Here is a 15,020-nt window from a genome sequence, read left to right as displayed (position 1 = left end):
CGCCCACTGCACACCAGACCAGCAAGAACGAAAGTATACCCGAACATTGATTTATACTCCAGTATTTTCATTCTGGGAAGAGCAGCTGGAAGGTGATCCCTTTTGTAAGTTATAAGTTAAGAATGTACTATACTCAAGCTCACTTTGTCAGCTCCAGCTAGTTAGGTTAGCATGAATGTTTGTTTTGCACAAGTAATGGGCATTTTGATTACAATTAAATGTTATTTTAAATAAAGAACATTTGAAGCAGAAATGTAGTTTATTAGTGATTGAAGTGATTAAAAAGTCCCTTTACAAAACAGTTCTGTTTTAAAGGCCCCATGTCATACATACTATATATCTAACCGCAAAGTTACACCAAAAAAATCTATCTATACACACAAGAATCGATAATTGTAAAGATGTGATACATCTTCAACATTGTTGTGTACCATAGTACATACAGCCATATAACAACATAGCATTTCTAACCCACGGTTTCAGACTTTATATCTATGTTCTCTTTTCACACCCTTTCATGATCTTAATGTCCCGGATGTTGAATGGAAACATCATGGTCAAGTTTCCTCTTAGGCAACAGCAACAGGCCTGAAAAATCTGTTATAAACATTTCAGTATTTCCATTCAACAGCATGGACTGGAATGACATTTGGCTCTATCTGTCTTAAATGTCCTAAGGAATGAGACACTTTTTGCATGCGCTCTGTGTCACTAAATGTCCACCTGTTAACATCTTGCTAATCCAAGTTCAGGTTAGATCATTCCCGCAATCAACACGCATCTTGTCTTTCCATCAGACAATAGGTTGGTCACATTTCCCACACATCTCCTGGACAGGCATGGACACTTTTTCCTCCTCTGTGCCGGTCGGTGGAGTCTTTTCGGGGGCAAAGCAGCCTGATGAGCCCACAACAAGAGAAGAAGGGAAGGTTTTTGCAGGCATTAGATTAAATATGTGAGACATAATAATCAATTAAGATATGCAAATTCACGTCTTCGCACAATTCGATAAGGATTTAAATGCCAGATAAAAGCACTGTATTGTATTGTATTGTTGCAGGCTTCATTTTAGTGAATGGTAGCCTACTAACCGTGCTCTGATCTGATCCATCGCAGAGAAGGCCTGAGTCTTGTGGCCACAGCGATTACGGTTACCACACACACAACACCAACTACCACCAGGAACCACTTATTATTTTCTGCATTGATTTCTGCTGAGACATCGTTGTGAAATTGACGTTAACACTCACTCAAGGGTCAATTCAATAATTTCCTTGTTTTTATATATAGTGATATTAGTTTACTTTACCTTTGCTTGGAGTAGGCTTGGCTGTTCCAGGCTTGGCTGTTCTAAGTGTGTTGGTTGTTCCAGGCTTGGCTGTTCCAAGTGTGTTGGTTGTTCCAGGCTTGGCTGTTCCAAGTGTGTTGGTTGTTGCAGGTTTGGTGACTGGGTAGAGGAAGAGAGTAAGTGAACTTATCAGCTCTCTTGACAAATGGGCATTCACACATAATAGTTAAATGGGAATATAAAACCATACTAACAGTACAGTATAAGTAAGGGGCAATGTACAGAGAGCCGGTCATCAGGATTGAGCACTAGTGCTTTGAACGCATTCTGACTCCTTTATTTCTGAATAACAGAGCACTGTTTCATATTTAATCATATCACTCCGCAGTCAAGAAGTCCGGACTGTTTTGTTGATTTACTGCCTGCAGACAAACACTTGGCTAACCAAGATTATTTGGCGAGCACAAAATGTTTTTTTACTGCTGGTTAGAGGCTGAACGACAATCTTACCAGAATTGTTGACATTGCTATGGTTACAGTTCTCTCTCTGGTGTTACAGTGCAAGCTACAGACGTTGCTATGGTTGCAGTCCTGCTGAACTCTTTTTTTCTTTTTTGGCAGAAGCTTGAAAATGACTTTGGAATGTAATAAAACCATTTTAAATCAATATTTCTTGTGAAAGGTTCAATGAATTTGGTGATAAGCGGAATAAGATTTGCGTAGCGGTCTTGATTCAACCTGTCTGGGTTTAGGCTATTTATTTATTAAAAGTTACACAAATTAAAAATTACTTAATGCACAATACTTAAAAAAAATTGCTGCCATTTTGGTTGAATAGCCTACCTGTGGAGGAGAGGTGAGAGATGCTTGGTGTCCGCTCACAGCCGAGACACATGGGTCCTGTGCATCTATAGCCAGGCTCACATCTGCACACTGTATCGTGAGTGGTATTGCACGGTGACTCCAACTGCTGATCTGTTGTAACAAAAACACATTTGGTAACAGTGGTCTTGAAATGTATAAGTATATTCCTGTATATGCATATGTGTGTAACGAATCCACACACACACATGCATGCAGGTTGTCTTTAAAACACTAAATGATTCAGAATATGAGAAAACAGCAGAGTCTAAATGACTCATAACAGGGCATGACACAGGTAGAGATTCTGGTTTTAACTAACTTACCATCTATAACACACACACACACACACACAGCTGTTATTTCTCATTCAAAGCAGTATTTTACTTAGATAAAACATTTTCATTCTTAGAGAATGTTTTAGCACACATACTTTCACATTAGTTCATGCGCAAGCAAACAGGCAACTACTGAAATCAGCTACTCCATGGAACCAGTCATCACAAATCTACAGCCTTTTATTTTGTCTCTGTCCATTTGCATATGCTTTAATAGCCAGTCCTTAATCTAAAAATCACACTTCTAACACAGACTACAACAATGACAATAGCAATAACAGTAATGGCTTTAGGTCCATGGTCATAGTTCACAGAAAACTTGATCCACATTATCAGTATGTTTGGTTGGCGTGATTACATGTTGTATTATCTTCAGTACTCTCTATTGCCTTGTTATTCTTAGCTTATCTGATTTCCCCAAGGGCGTCATTAAAGGTCAATCTACTCTAATCTGATTTGATCTTTAGACAAGATTATCATTAAATCTGCAAGTAAATCGTGTAACTATATGATACTTTATTGACCACTGTAGGTAATTCTCTTTTCACTTGATTTGAAGTAATATGTGAAGTGAAAACGTTTTACTGTAGTGAAATATTAATATGAAAGTGTAAAAGTATAATAGTCCAATTTGTAATTGCAGAGTGGCGCCCCCTTTTGAAACACTGTTCCCCAGAATGATGGAAAAACTTGGACATCCAAACCTTATTAGCGCAGGTACATTAGAATGAAGTATGAAAGCATCAATGTATGAACTCTGATGAAGGTCTGACTGGACCAAAATATGAGTGAATAAATGTTTATAGTGTTGTATTGCAATAGCAGTGTCTGCAAGGATCTTTTTCATCTAGTTGAAACAGGGTTCTCCGCGCATCTTCCAGCAAAATGCGGCTGAATCAGGTGCTTCTCAGCTCGAGGACAGCAAACTTCCAGAAAACAAAAGGGACTGGGGCACATCGATTGTGCTCCAGTCCCTTTTGTTTCTGGAAGGATCTTTTTCATATTCATTAAAAACTTTCCCCCCAATATTAGTTTAGCTTGCACAGCAGTTTATTGGCTTGAAGAATTTTTTTTTCGCTTTATGTGATTGTCTGAGTTTTGACACAAAATCTGACAATATGTGACAGCTATCCACGAGTTCTACGTATCTTGAGATTTCAAAAGGTTTGTTTACATTTGTAATGTTTGTAAACATTGGAATAAAATATGGTTGCCCTTTAGATTAGATTAGAATAAGTACAGAAAGTTTCAAAAGGCGTATTTTCCACCTACAAGTCCCCAAAATTCAGAATCATATAACTTCTCTCACTTCTGTGTTTACCCCAATTTCCACTCTGACATTTAAAAATAAGCAAACAGACTCTATTTTTGCTCACCTGTAGCAGATCATAGACCTGAGAAATAACATCAAGTATGACATTTCTGTCTGGTACAGTTTCCGATGTTTATCTCTTTACTATTTTTTTTTTTTCCACTGACATGACGATGGTCTACCACTATCAACCTCCTCATGTCCCCACCACCAGTGGTGGGATGTGCTGCTGATGCTGATAATATTGACATTTATTAAAGCACGAACCTCTACTGCTGAATCCCAACCGGCCCATACCCATCCCAAACCCCCTGACGTGGCTGACTCAGGGTTTCTCAGACCCCCCTCCCTTCTGTCTCTCTCTGACTGTATCCCACCGTGACACACAGGATGGGGAAATCCCTTGCATATAGGTTTCCATGGCTACACTTCTCTGAAAGTATGACCCAGAGACAGAATTGAGCAACTACTATGATTCTGCCTTTGGGCTTTGTACAGTAATTGGTCTAAGAAACTGGTTTGGACCACTGAGAGATAATGAATCATACAAAACACACACAAGACACAGTCACACACAGATGTGCACTCATATGAACACACAAAACTAACATTAGGGGAACAATGTTTCAAAAGTGGTCACCATGCTACAATTATAGATTACTTCACTATGGTAGAGCATTTTCACTTCACACACGCTTCAAAATAAAAAACAGATCCACTAATGATATCTACTGCTCTGGGGATCCGTAGTCACCTCTAACATTCGGGGATATTTCTGTGTTCTCCTTTTACTTGCATGTCTTATCCAGTATAAAAATCTTACACATATGAATTATGGCAAATGTGGAGGTTTTTAACTTTTATTTTCTGTGTCTGGGGTTATAATGGATGTATTATATGGCAGCAAGGTGGCACATAGACCTAACATTATTACTATAATCAAGGGTGGTACTGCTGTAGTTTGTATGTGCTGAAAGTAGGACTTTTAGATGGTTCAGGTAGGTCACACATACACACACACACACACACACACACTTGCAAAGTCACTCACGGCTCGCTGCGCAGAGATTGCAGAAAAAGCAGCTGTGTTCCAAGTTGTAGGTAGATGTGTATCGTCCACTGTGGCAGAGTAAACAGACTATATTACAGTCGGATTCACTACGAGCTTCCATGTGGGAACCTGAAATACAGACAGTAGTTTAATAATGTATCATAGACTTACGAAGTTCTCTATTAGTCTTACGGTAGTTTTTCTTCACAACATCCACAAGTATTTTATGACAGTTATAATCTGTTTGCATTAAAACTGAATTACAAGACGAAATACAAGTCACTGTACCTGGTGGGCACTTGTTGCAGCATTCGTTTTGCCTGGAATATTGCTTATTTGTATCACACTGTCGGGAATGCACAGAGGGATGGAATATGAAAATTAAACTAATATAGCAGAGTGGCTGCATCTGGGAAGAAGGGAGAGAGGAAGAAGAAGAAGAAGAAGAAGAAGAAGAAAAAGAAGACGACAATGATTAAATGGGTCAGATACAATCTCATCATACTATCAACAGACATTGAATGAAACAACAAGCATCTTGTAAAAATATTAAATTAATAATATGCCCAGGCATGATGATCCACAGTCATGATATCACCAGCTATATAATACATTCGCACAAAAGTTGGCAATGGACTTACACAACTTACATTGCCTGTCTGAACAAATATACAAGGGTGCAGTAGGATCTTTGTTGGCAAAAAGAATCATTTCCTGACATGTTGGACATGCCTCGTCTGTTAGCCCAGTGATAACTCGATACACAGACACAAGACAGACGCACTGACAATGAAACTTTCCCTGACACCAAATCTAATACAAAACAAACACTGGGGAGGGAATTATTTTATAAATCTACCAAGTTACATCCTTGAACACGCTCAGGAATTAGACAGGACACTCTTATCGAAGACTTGACTGACAGCTGAAGTTGAAAATGCGTTGCTACTTACCATGGCTCAAACAGGATGAGAAGGTGAGAGGAGATGTAAACTGGGACCCTCTGAGTGTGTGACTGAACAGGGGACGAAAAGGATTATTCATAAAGTGTCAGCGATGACTCATAAGAAAACCTGCCATTTAACTGATCTCTGCAATCTCTTTCTACCTTCTCTCTCTCTCTCGACGACCCCCTGGTTCTGTGTATACCACTCTAAACCAAAAACATGCCCCCCTCCACCCTCCACTTTTTCCACTGTCACCATCTCTCTCGTTTCATCCAAAACATGATTTTTGGCTCCAAAACAATTTTCCTGATGTTCTCTCTCTCTCTCTCTCTCTCTCTCTCTCTCTGTCTCTCTCTCTCTGTCTGTCTTTCTCTCTCTCTCTGTCTCTCTCTCTGTCTGCCTTTCTCTCTCTCTGTCTAATTTCACACTCTCTCTCTTCCTCAGCAGTGCATGACAAAGTGATTTCAGTTGAACTAAGTAAAATATCAAATACCACTCATTCTACTCCAACTGGTTTTACAGAAAAGTGCCTGACCTATTCATACTGTTGAGAAGATAAACATTATTCTAAGAACTGAGATGATGCTGATGAGCAGCTCAGTGTCTGAATGTGTCTAAGAGATGGAGAGCAAGAGAGAGAGAGAGAGAGTTTTCCTTACACAATGCCAAATACACAGATAAAAGAGGAAAGTTCCTTACTAAAAAGTGCACATAAAATCCTATAATGGATGTGAAAATGTAGGAGATACCAAAATATAATCTACCTGGTGAACTATTAGATATATCTATCCAAGCTGCAGAATATCTAGCAATCTACTACAGGCAGAGAGGCAGGCAGTGGGACAATAGGATAATTTGGCTAATTGTTATTTATTGTTATTGTTATTTAACATATTTATGTTCCAAAACGCTAGCATAATAGTTATAGTTTCTATAACTGCATTTGTTTAATCTGAGATACTAGTAATACCTTAATGTGTGCATCCTTTGGCAATGTAAGAATGTTCTTATCATGCCAATAAAGCTTTGTTGGTTTAAATTGGATTGGGAGAGTGAGGGGCAAGAGGTCTGAATACTGCTTGGCATCTGTGCCAGTCAGCTGTCTGTTGTGATAGCCCCTGCTTCACCTCAGTTTTCACAGAAGCCTGGCCACATCACATGACTCCTTGTCAACCGTCTTCAACTTACAGTCAAGGAAGCAGCAGGGGGGGCTGCCTCAGGCCCTGTGGCGCTCTAGAGATGACTGGACAGGAGTGAGAGCAAGCCAGGCCATGCTTATCTAGAGGTTTCAATATTAGGCTGCCGACTGTAAGTATTAGTGTGTTAGATCAGAACATGAAAGGAATCTTTGCCAGGAACATGTTGACGGTTCTGTGATGAAGTAAACAGATAGTGAACAAAACTCATTTCCTTTTAGACTTGAGTCCCAAAGTCTATACACAGACTCAGAACTGGGCCTAGAGGGCGTCCACACCTCACAGCAGTGTGTGTGTGTGCGCGCGCGCGCGCATCTGTGTGTGTGTGTGTGTGTGTGTGTGAAACTTCAGGCCCGCACGTGAGTGTACGCACGTGCATGTATGTGTATGGAATGTATAGTCTACTTAAAACGTCTATATATGCGTGTGTGTGTGTGTGCCGTACTTTGAGAGAGAGAATGAGAGAAAGAGAGGAACAATAAGAGTTTGTGAACACGTTTTTTTTTTTTTTTTAACTCTTTGAAAGGAAGGATGTGGTCTTTCTAAGGAAGCACTTGTCTTGCTCTGCTGAGTGAGCTCGCTCTATTTACCGGTCAGATCACGCGAGTTTACAGTTTTGCAGGCCTGCTGAATACCCTGTCACCCCACCCCGGTGTTTCGGCTTTGTAGCTTTTATCATTGCAGTCCAGTCCTTCTTTATAAGCCCCTACATGCAATTATGGCGGTGGCTCATGTATTTTTTTCTCTCCTTACTGTTTGCATTTATAGGAATTCCAGTCAAATTCCTAAAAATGCAACAGGACAAATCCCAAACTGTAAAGCAATACAGGCTACTACATATTTTCTTGCATTTGATAATTGCAAAATCTTTTAACATGAGGTATTATATAGCTCATATGCTTTTGCTAATGAGGTGAGTCACACTGCAGACCTGTCGCTTACCTGATATCGTAGCTCACATGTGTCTACACGACCTAACCTTGTCTTGCCAAACATTGGTCTCCTGTTTCCTTGAAACCAGCGCGTGACGTGCCCAGCTATTTCCCGTTTAGCCCGCCTCCGCTCCGTTACAGTCGACAGGGGCAACGACCGTCGCTCTGCTTTGATTAAAATAAGTAACATTATATTTAAAATACATTTATGTCGCGATATGGATCGGAACTAACAGACGACGTTGGCTGTAAAGTGGTTGTCCAGGTAAGGTGACGGTAAACCTCTGTGTCACTGTGGGAATGATAGATCCATATCTGAGGCTGAGCTAGGAGTGGGCGTTATGTGGCGTGGAAACCGAAACTAAAGAAGACTTTGATAAAATCTTTAGTGGTGATTTTGTTCTTGAACACGTTAGACTATTATTTTATTATTTATCTTTAATTGTAGAACTTATCAGCTTGTGGTAAGTTAAAGTTTTAATGTTACACATTCTAGTAAATTTAAAAATCTCATCACATTCATTGCAACAGGGAAGTCTGAAGTGGCCAAACGAGGCATACAAAAAAGTTAGTCTGACAGTCTGAGATTTCCAGTTTTGTGTTTATTAAAATCACCAATACCCTGGTAATTAATTAGGTAGATATGTATCCTATTGAATGTATTCGTTTTTATTAGTTATTAGTAGTGGGCCCGCAGCCTGGCGTATCCATGTCCTTTATTCTGCAGTTCCCACTTCTTAAGGTTATATGTTTTATTCTGCGATGGCTTTTAGGTAGGACTGTTTAACACATTGTTGACCTTGCAGGTGTCCTCAAATGGAGTGAGTTAAGCTAAACCTGTGAGATAATGGAGGGAGTTGGCCGCAGAGGAAAATGGCATGAAAAAGCCCCTCTTTGCACATTGCTCCTCTTGGTGAGAAAGTAGTTTTCTAAATATTTTGAAATTGCATTAAAGTTAAAAATCCATTGTAGTATTGTTGTCATTGTGATTGTAATAAATTGACATTCATGAAAGTGGAACATTGACAATTTTTCACAATATTCACAATATTTAATTGCATTGGCATCTTTACACATTCTGTGTTGCAGTGCATGTTGGTCCCCAGCTTGGGTTTAGCATTACCACTGTCTGCAGAGGAGAGGGAATGTCCAGCTGGGGAATATCCCACTGAAAATGGCATTTGTTGTAACAAATGCCCTGCAGGTATTGTGTGGCCTCCTGCACAACACACTTGACACATAAGAGTATGCTCATTAATGGCACTATTTTATGTTATCACACTGGTAGATGTCTTTTCCAAACACCAGATTGATCTTGTGTCAAGTACTACTCCGTTCTACGATGTCTTAAGTGTGTTTACTAGTGGTGTTTGTGTTAACAATGCTTTCCAGGTTTTAAGCTTGGGGCAGACTGTCAAGCAGAGCGTGAGAGGAGTGAGTGTCTGCCCTGTGGCAAAGGAGAATATACAGATCGGATTAACTACTCCTCCAACTGCAGACGTTGTAAACGCTGCAAAAGTACAGTATTATTATCTTTTTCAGGATCATTTTCAATATATTGGCTGCTTACATGCATTTAACAGGGCAGCATCATTCTCATCTTCTCCCGATCTACTTTTCCTTCATCTGTAGAAGAGTTTGAAGAGGAGGTATCGCCATGCAGAAGTGACCGTAACACTATTTGTCGCTGTAAAGATGGTTTCTACAAAAATGTCATTGACTCAGAAACAAATGAGTGTCTCAAATGTACGTCATGTGGAGCTGGAGAAAGACAAACCGAGAAATGTGAGTGATAAGAACTGGCAATAAAATTAATCACACTTAAATTAATTAAATATCTAGTTTTCCCTCCGTCTTTATCTTGTATGTTTCCAAAAAAGAGTAGTTTTTATGCCCAAGGAAGAGCTAGTTCTTCTTTTTTTACATGATAAACTGTATAGTCCATATAAACCTACTGTAACTGTACTGTGTGTTGTACTGATTTTATGATCATTGCTGTGCATAGGTACCCCGGAGCACAACGCGAAGTGTGAATGTGAGAAGGACTACTACAGAATCAAAAAGAAGTGTCTCCCATGCAAGAAGTGAGTATATGACCTTTATCAAGCTGCCTTTTGGGATGGATCTGTTTTAACACATTAATGGGGAAGTTGGTAAGTTGAATTGAAACTTGCTGCACAGTTCCCATTTTGTTTCAGTCTTTCCATTGGGTGCCAAACAAAGAGAGAAGTAGGTAGAGAATGCAATTTTGGTCACTGACGTTGTAGTTTACTAAAGCAGTGGTCACTTGTTTGATATTAGGCTGACTTCTGAGACTAAAGTCAGAACTCAGTATTCTGACTTTAAACTCAGAATTCTGAGATTAATCTCAGAACTCAAATGAATGTTTCACATGTGGCCCTAATCCTCTTCTGTATGGTTGAAATCTACAAAACTGCAAACAAAAAAGTATGTGACACAGTGCTGTATTGTGTCGCTGACACTGTACATCTAGCAGTCGAGGACTTACAGTGCTCCTTTAACGTTCTGCAAGGTGCTCTTAAAGACCTAAGACTTGTACTGAATGTTGATATAACAAAGTTCATGCTATTTTCAAGAGCCAGAGCTATAGACTATGATGACCTTAATATTTCTACTTCAAATGGACTTATTGAGAGAGTCACAGAATATAAATATCTCGGCATCTGGATTGATGAAAAACTCACTTTCAAATTTCACATAGATAATCTTGTGTGCCGACTCAGGCAAAAGATGGCTATTTCTACAGAAATAAAACCATGCTGTTGTTTTCTTTTTGTTTGGTTATGTAATTTGACTCAAAATCATTGTAAATGAGGGTCTCCCTCAATGATTTTCTCAAGTATAAATAAAGGTTGAATGAATGAATGTTATGGCAGCTGATTAGCGCTATCTGAGCAGTGTCCAAACCCATAATTTCAATCAGGAATGTGTGCTATAATTGATCAGTAAATGGAAGTGTGAATGTGTGTTTGAGCTGTGGATGGACAGACATAGGTATTTGTCAAAGATGGAATAATGGTGGTGTGGGGAGGAGAGGAAAGTGGACGGGGGCCCAGAGTCACCTCCTGTACATAGGGCCCATAATAATTCCTAGCTACGCCCTTATTATAACCATTGGGGGAAGTATTGCTGACAGCTGAAGCACCTTATTTCAAGAAGTAGCCATGTCAATAACAATGGTAGTTGTGTAACAGCACTTCAAATGTTAACATGCAACTGTCTGCGTCTATGCTCATTCCCTGCTATTACAATAGTGTTATCTCTGCTTCCATGTTAATCACTTCCTCTTTGAATGTGCCTCTTCCTCCTCAATGTTGTGAAACTTCCTCTGTCTTCTCCACAGTTGTACAACCGACTGCCAACTTCACTGCCCTCTTCATGTTACAAAACGTGAGTCAGTGCTTGAAACAGGGATGTGATTTTTCCAGATTAATGTGGAATTCCGGATTTTCATGCCTGAAATCATGACCAACATGAATCGTGCAGATCGAAGAAAAAATATATTTTCATCTCAACCTACAGAAGGTTGAACAGAGTGATTTCCTCAGACCGAGTTTACCATAGAAGTCCATTACTAACAATGCTATCTTAGTCAAGTGACCCTGTGCTGGGATTACAGTGGGACTATAAAATTATATCCCTGCTGAACTGGCTCAGGACAAGCTTTCCAATAGGGTTAACCGGTATATTTTCCTGCCAGTCACATCCCCGTTGACACTTAAAACTACTCTTGCTTAGCATCAAAGAAACTTGGTCAGATCTTCAGTAACTTCAGTTATTGTTAGATATGTCTTCCATCTGTAGATTTGGTAACAATAGAGTAAAATGTCAGCAGGCCTGTAGCAAACCCTGTCACTGTTTAGACTATTATTATTACATTTCTAGTGTGTATTAATCTGCACTTCTTGTTCCCTATGTGCTCCTCTCATTCCTTATGAAGCTCCTGAGAACGAGGACGGATTTCTCACGATAGCGGTGGTTGGAGTCGGTGTGCTGGGGTTGGTGGTTTTAGTGTTGGTGGGTTTCATCATGTACAAATCCAGAACACAGTCTGCCAATAAGATGTTGCAGAGCCCCTCCCCACTGTACGATGACTCCCAAGAATCAACTAAGGTACATTGACGTGAGAAACTGTCCATGGTCATTTTCCTCCAATGGATGTACATTGTCAGTTACTGTAAAAAGTAAAATGTAAGTAAAAAAAAAAGTACAGTAAAATGTACAGTATATTCAACCTTACTGTCATTGTAGATCCTGACCCAAACTAGTGAGTCTTCAGAGAACAACTGCAACAACTCTGTTCCCCTAAGCCCTGTGAGTGAACAGGAGACATCCAATCTACCTGACTGCGTCCCCCTGGAGATCAAGAGTGAGTGTATATGTACGCGCGTGTGTTTGTGTGTGTGTGTGTGTGTGTGTGTGTATCTATGTCTGTGTGCACCTGCCCAACGGTATGTGCAGACACAATCGTACAGTAGCCCATTGTGCTAAGCCTTTCCTCTTATCTCTTTCCCTCAACGCCGCTCTCCCCTTCTCCCGACTTCTTCCCCTCTCCAGTCCCCGACCTGATCTACGCCGTGCTGGATCTGGTTCCCGTGCAGCAGGTGAAGCAGCTGGTGCGTTCTCTGGGTGTGACGGATATGGAGATCGAGCGGGCAGAGACCGACCACCGGGCCTGCAAGGAGGCCCACTACCAGATGCTGCGGGTGTGGGCGGAGAGGGCGTCGCAGGCGGGGGGCGGAGGACGGGGCAGGATGCTGCACCGGCCCTTACTGCAGGAGTTGTTGGATACACTGGGGAAAATACACCTGGGACAGGCAGTGGAGGAGCTGGAGACAAAGTATGGCATTCAGTGAGGATATGTTTGGCATGCCTGATCAGAGGTCCCTACTCACACACACTCACACACACTCACACACACGCACGCAAATTCCACCATCATACACACCCATGCCAAGTAGAACAAAAAAAAACTTCTGAGACCAAGTATTGCACTCTGGAGAGACTCATTCACAAACATCCTCAAAGCACATATTAACCAGAGGAACACGGTGCTACAACTATGAGCAGAGATCAAAGTGAGCAGAGAACAATTTGATTTTCCTGTAACCAGAGTCACTGATCTGTCTGATCTGATCTGATCTGATCCGGCACTCATCCTGCCAGCTACCCCACCAAGATAAGAGACTCAAACCACTGAGAGAATCAGAGGTCCAGTCAAATGGTTCAATGTTTTGCTAAATTCAGCTCACCCCTTTGTAAATATCTTATCAACACTGAATATTTTTGTAAATAATATATTTTTTTGTTGTGCTGAGGAAGTGCTCTACAAGCTGTGAAGTTTGTTCTGTATTAATCTATGTGTATATGGAAATGTAAAGGGAAGTATCGTATTATACTAGTGTATTCACTTCTGATAAGGGGTTCCTGCTTGATGTGGTGGTGTTGTGTTGACTGTGTTTTTCTTCCTAAACGTGCACCGGGCCTATTTTTAAGTGGTGACATTCGGTGACAGCATAGCAAGCCATTTTATCATTTATTCCTTAGGTGTTAACTGCTTGTTCTCATTTTTAGTCAGGTTACTAAAGCTACTATTACTGGTACTGTCAGTCGTCACTATTGTAAACACCTTTTCTATTTTTGTGTTTTTTCCCAGTTAGAATCAAAATGTTATCTTCATTTAGAATAGAGACTGCCCACTGACATTACCTTTATGTATCATTTTCAAAAGAGGCAAGAACAAAGTAGAACTGCTCCATATGATTTATTGGCAAAGCTATTTAATTTTCCACAAGCAAAATCAGTATATTAATTTGTTTTATTCAAATTAAAATTAGTTGCTGGTTACTGCTGAAAACGTACTAGATCTTTTTATTTCGATTTTATGCTAACAAAGCTAAGGAGGTGTCGCCAGTCAGCAAGGGCCAGACCCCTGCTATTGGTTTTGCACAGCTCCATTTGCATTCCTTACAGCCCCATCATACAAGCATTATTCATTACTAAGTTAGAGTAACAGGACACGCCCTGTCTCAGTCTGTGTCAGCCAAAGATCTTTCATAATACCAGTCTCAGCCTGCCGGCCTGCAGATTCATTCTGTTGTACCACATGAGTCAAACTTACATAGACAGGTAAAGGGCCCCTCCTCTATCTAGGACATGTATTAGTAGTTGACTTGTATCATAATAAAACATAAGCACTTTTATAACTCAAAATATTTTATAATCATGTATAGAATTGTATTATATTTTACTAAGCAGACACAGTTATTGATTGAGCAATAATCTTGATCAGAAGCTAAGATTATATAGTGTGATTGTTTAGTTTAAATAAATACTTTTTAAATAAATAAACAAATATACTGTATGTTTCATGTATCTTTATGTATGTATGTATCTGAAATGACTGGAGCAGACACCTGCCGTTATCATGACAAATTTGTTAACAGCCTCTGTGTGTGTGTGTGTGTGTGTGTGTGTGTGTATATACTGTGAAAAATGATTTGAACATTTACGAGCATGTAATGGTGTATATAACTTAAGGAATGCTGTCACTCTACATTCCACCTCAAACTGTTAAACTTTTAATCACACTTCTAACTAAATCTCTTCTCATTCTCTTTTCATGTACTTAACTGTTATGTCCATGTCTTTTTGTCTTTTTATCTGCCTAACACAATCTCTCCATCTCTGTTTTTCCTTCCTGTGGCTACATTCCTTGACCCAATCCACTTCCCCATAACTCACTTCTCCTTAGCCGTGAGCGCTGATCTATTTTTCACCCAACTACGCTATCAATCAGCCATTTTCTCACAGCTGATTTAGTATCCACGGCCCTCTCTCTCTCTTTGTTATGTAATGAATAAAAACAACTGCTGCTCTGACTCTGTATTGAACGCTCTCATGGAGTCTGAAGAGACACAAGGCTTTTCCTCTAAAATGATTACCTACTGTTTGTTCAGGGTGATCAAAAAGCTGGATTGACATAAAACAACAGCAGACGGCCCTCTATGAAATCAGTCACCACCTCCCGTAAACACTCAACTGCAGCACATTAGCCAGCCCTAAGCACTGATT

The 15,020-nt window shown here is 40.1% G+C and overlaps 2 protein-coding genes across 5 annotated transcripts; one reads left to right on the top strand and one right to left on the bottom strand.

The window, feature by feature from the left end:
* Window positions 1-759: 759 nt before the first annotated feature.
* Window positions 760-8,058, bottom strand: LOC139641624 (tumor necrosis factor receptor superfamily member 4-like). Of its 4 annotated transcripts, none has more exons than XM_071516121.1 (8): window positions 7,936-8,058; window positions 5,804-5,865; window positions 5,139-5,259; window positions 4,851-4,979; window positions 2,132-2,263; window positions 1,310-1,447; window positions 1,092-1,214; window positions 760-897 (listed from the first exon to the last, which is right to left on the bottom strand). In XM_071516121.1, exons 2-8 carry the CDS (start codon window positions 5,804-5,806, stop codon window positions 794-796), a joined length of 750 nt encoding a protein of 249 aa, XP_071372222.1. In that variant the 5' UTR covers window positions 5,807-5,865; window positions 7,936-8,058; the 3' UTR covers window positions 760-793. The 4 variants fall into 4 exon arrangements, with proteins under 4 accessions (XP_071372222.1, XP_071372241.1, XP_071372232.1 ...); XM_071516140.1 differs by having other exon boundaries at window positions 1,092-1,211; XM_071516131.1 differs by lacking the exon at window positions 7,936-8,058 and having other exon boundaries at window positions 5,804-6,377.
* Window positions 8,055-14,806, top strand: tnfrsf1a (tumor necrosis factor receptor superfamily, member 1a). Its single transcript, XM_071516097.1, has 10 exons — window positions 8,055-8,190; window positions 8,732-8,838; window positions 9,015-9,129; window positions 9,318-9,443; window positions 9,558-9,710; window positions 9,931-10,009; window positions 11,290-11,336; window positions 11,887-12,059; window positions 12,198-12,315; window positions 12,504-14,806. Exons 2-10 carry the CDS (start codon window positions 8,773-8,775, stop codon window positions 12,800-12,802), a joined length of 1,176 nt encoding a protein of 391 aa, XP_071372198.1. The 5' UTR covers window positions 8,055-8,190; window positions 8,732-8,772; the 3' UTR covers window positions 12,803-14,806.
* The last annotated feature ends 214 nt before the right edge of the window (window positions 14,807-15,020 follow it).

The sequence above is a fragment of the Centroberyx affinis genome, unplaced genomic scaffold, assembly GCF_046629955.1.
Source record: "Centroberyx affinis isolate AG114_WGS23_722 - 3 ecotype Tasmania unplaced genomic scaffold, CSIRO-AGI_Caff_v1 ptg000035l_1, whole genome shotgun sequence".
NCBI classification, from domain to species: Eukaryota; Metazoa; Chordata; class Actinopteri; order Beryciformes; family Berycidae; genus Centroberyx; species Centroberyx affinis.
Note: the sequence above shows the minus strand (reverse complement) of the source record. Positions and strands in the feature narration are given on the sequence as shown.

Excerpts from the sequence above, each read along its gene's own strand:
- LOC139641624 (XM_071516121.1), bottom strand. Across the intron at positions 1,448-2,131 it reads CTCTCACCTCTCCTCCACAG|TCACCAAACCTGCAACAACC; the intron begins GTAGGCTATTCA and ends TCCTCTACCCAG. Across the intron at positions 1,215-1,309 it reads CAAGCCTACTCCAAGCAAAG|CAGAAATCAATGCAGAAAAT; the intron begins GTAAAGTAAACT and ends ACGATGTCTCAG.
- tnfrsf1a (XM_071516097.1), top strand. The coding sequence starts at position 8,773 with ATGGAGGGAGTTGGCCGCAGAGGAAAATGGCATGAAAAAGCCCCTCTT. Across the intron at positions 9,130-9,317 it reads TTGTAACAAATGCCCTGCAG|GTTTTAAGCTTGGGGCAGAC; the intron begins GTATTGTGTGGC and ends AATGCTTTCCAG. Across the intron at positions 10,010-11,289 it reads AAGTGTCTCCCATGCAAGAA|TTGTACAACCGACTGCCAAC; the intron begins GTGAGTATATGA and ends TCTTCTCCACAG.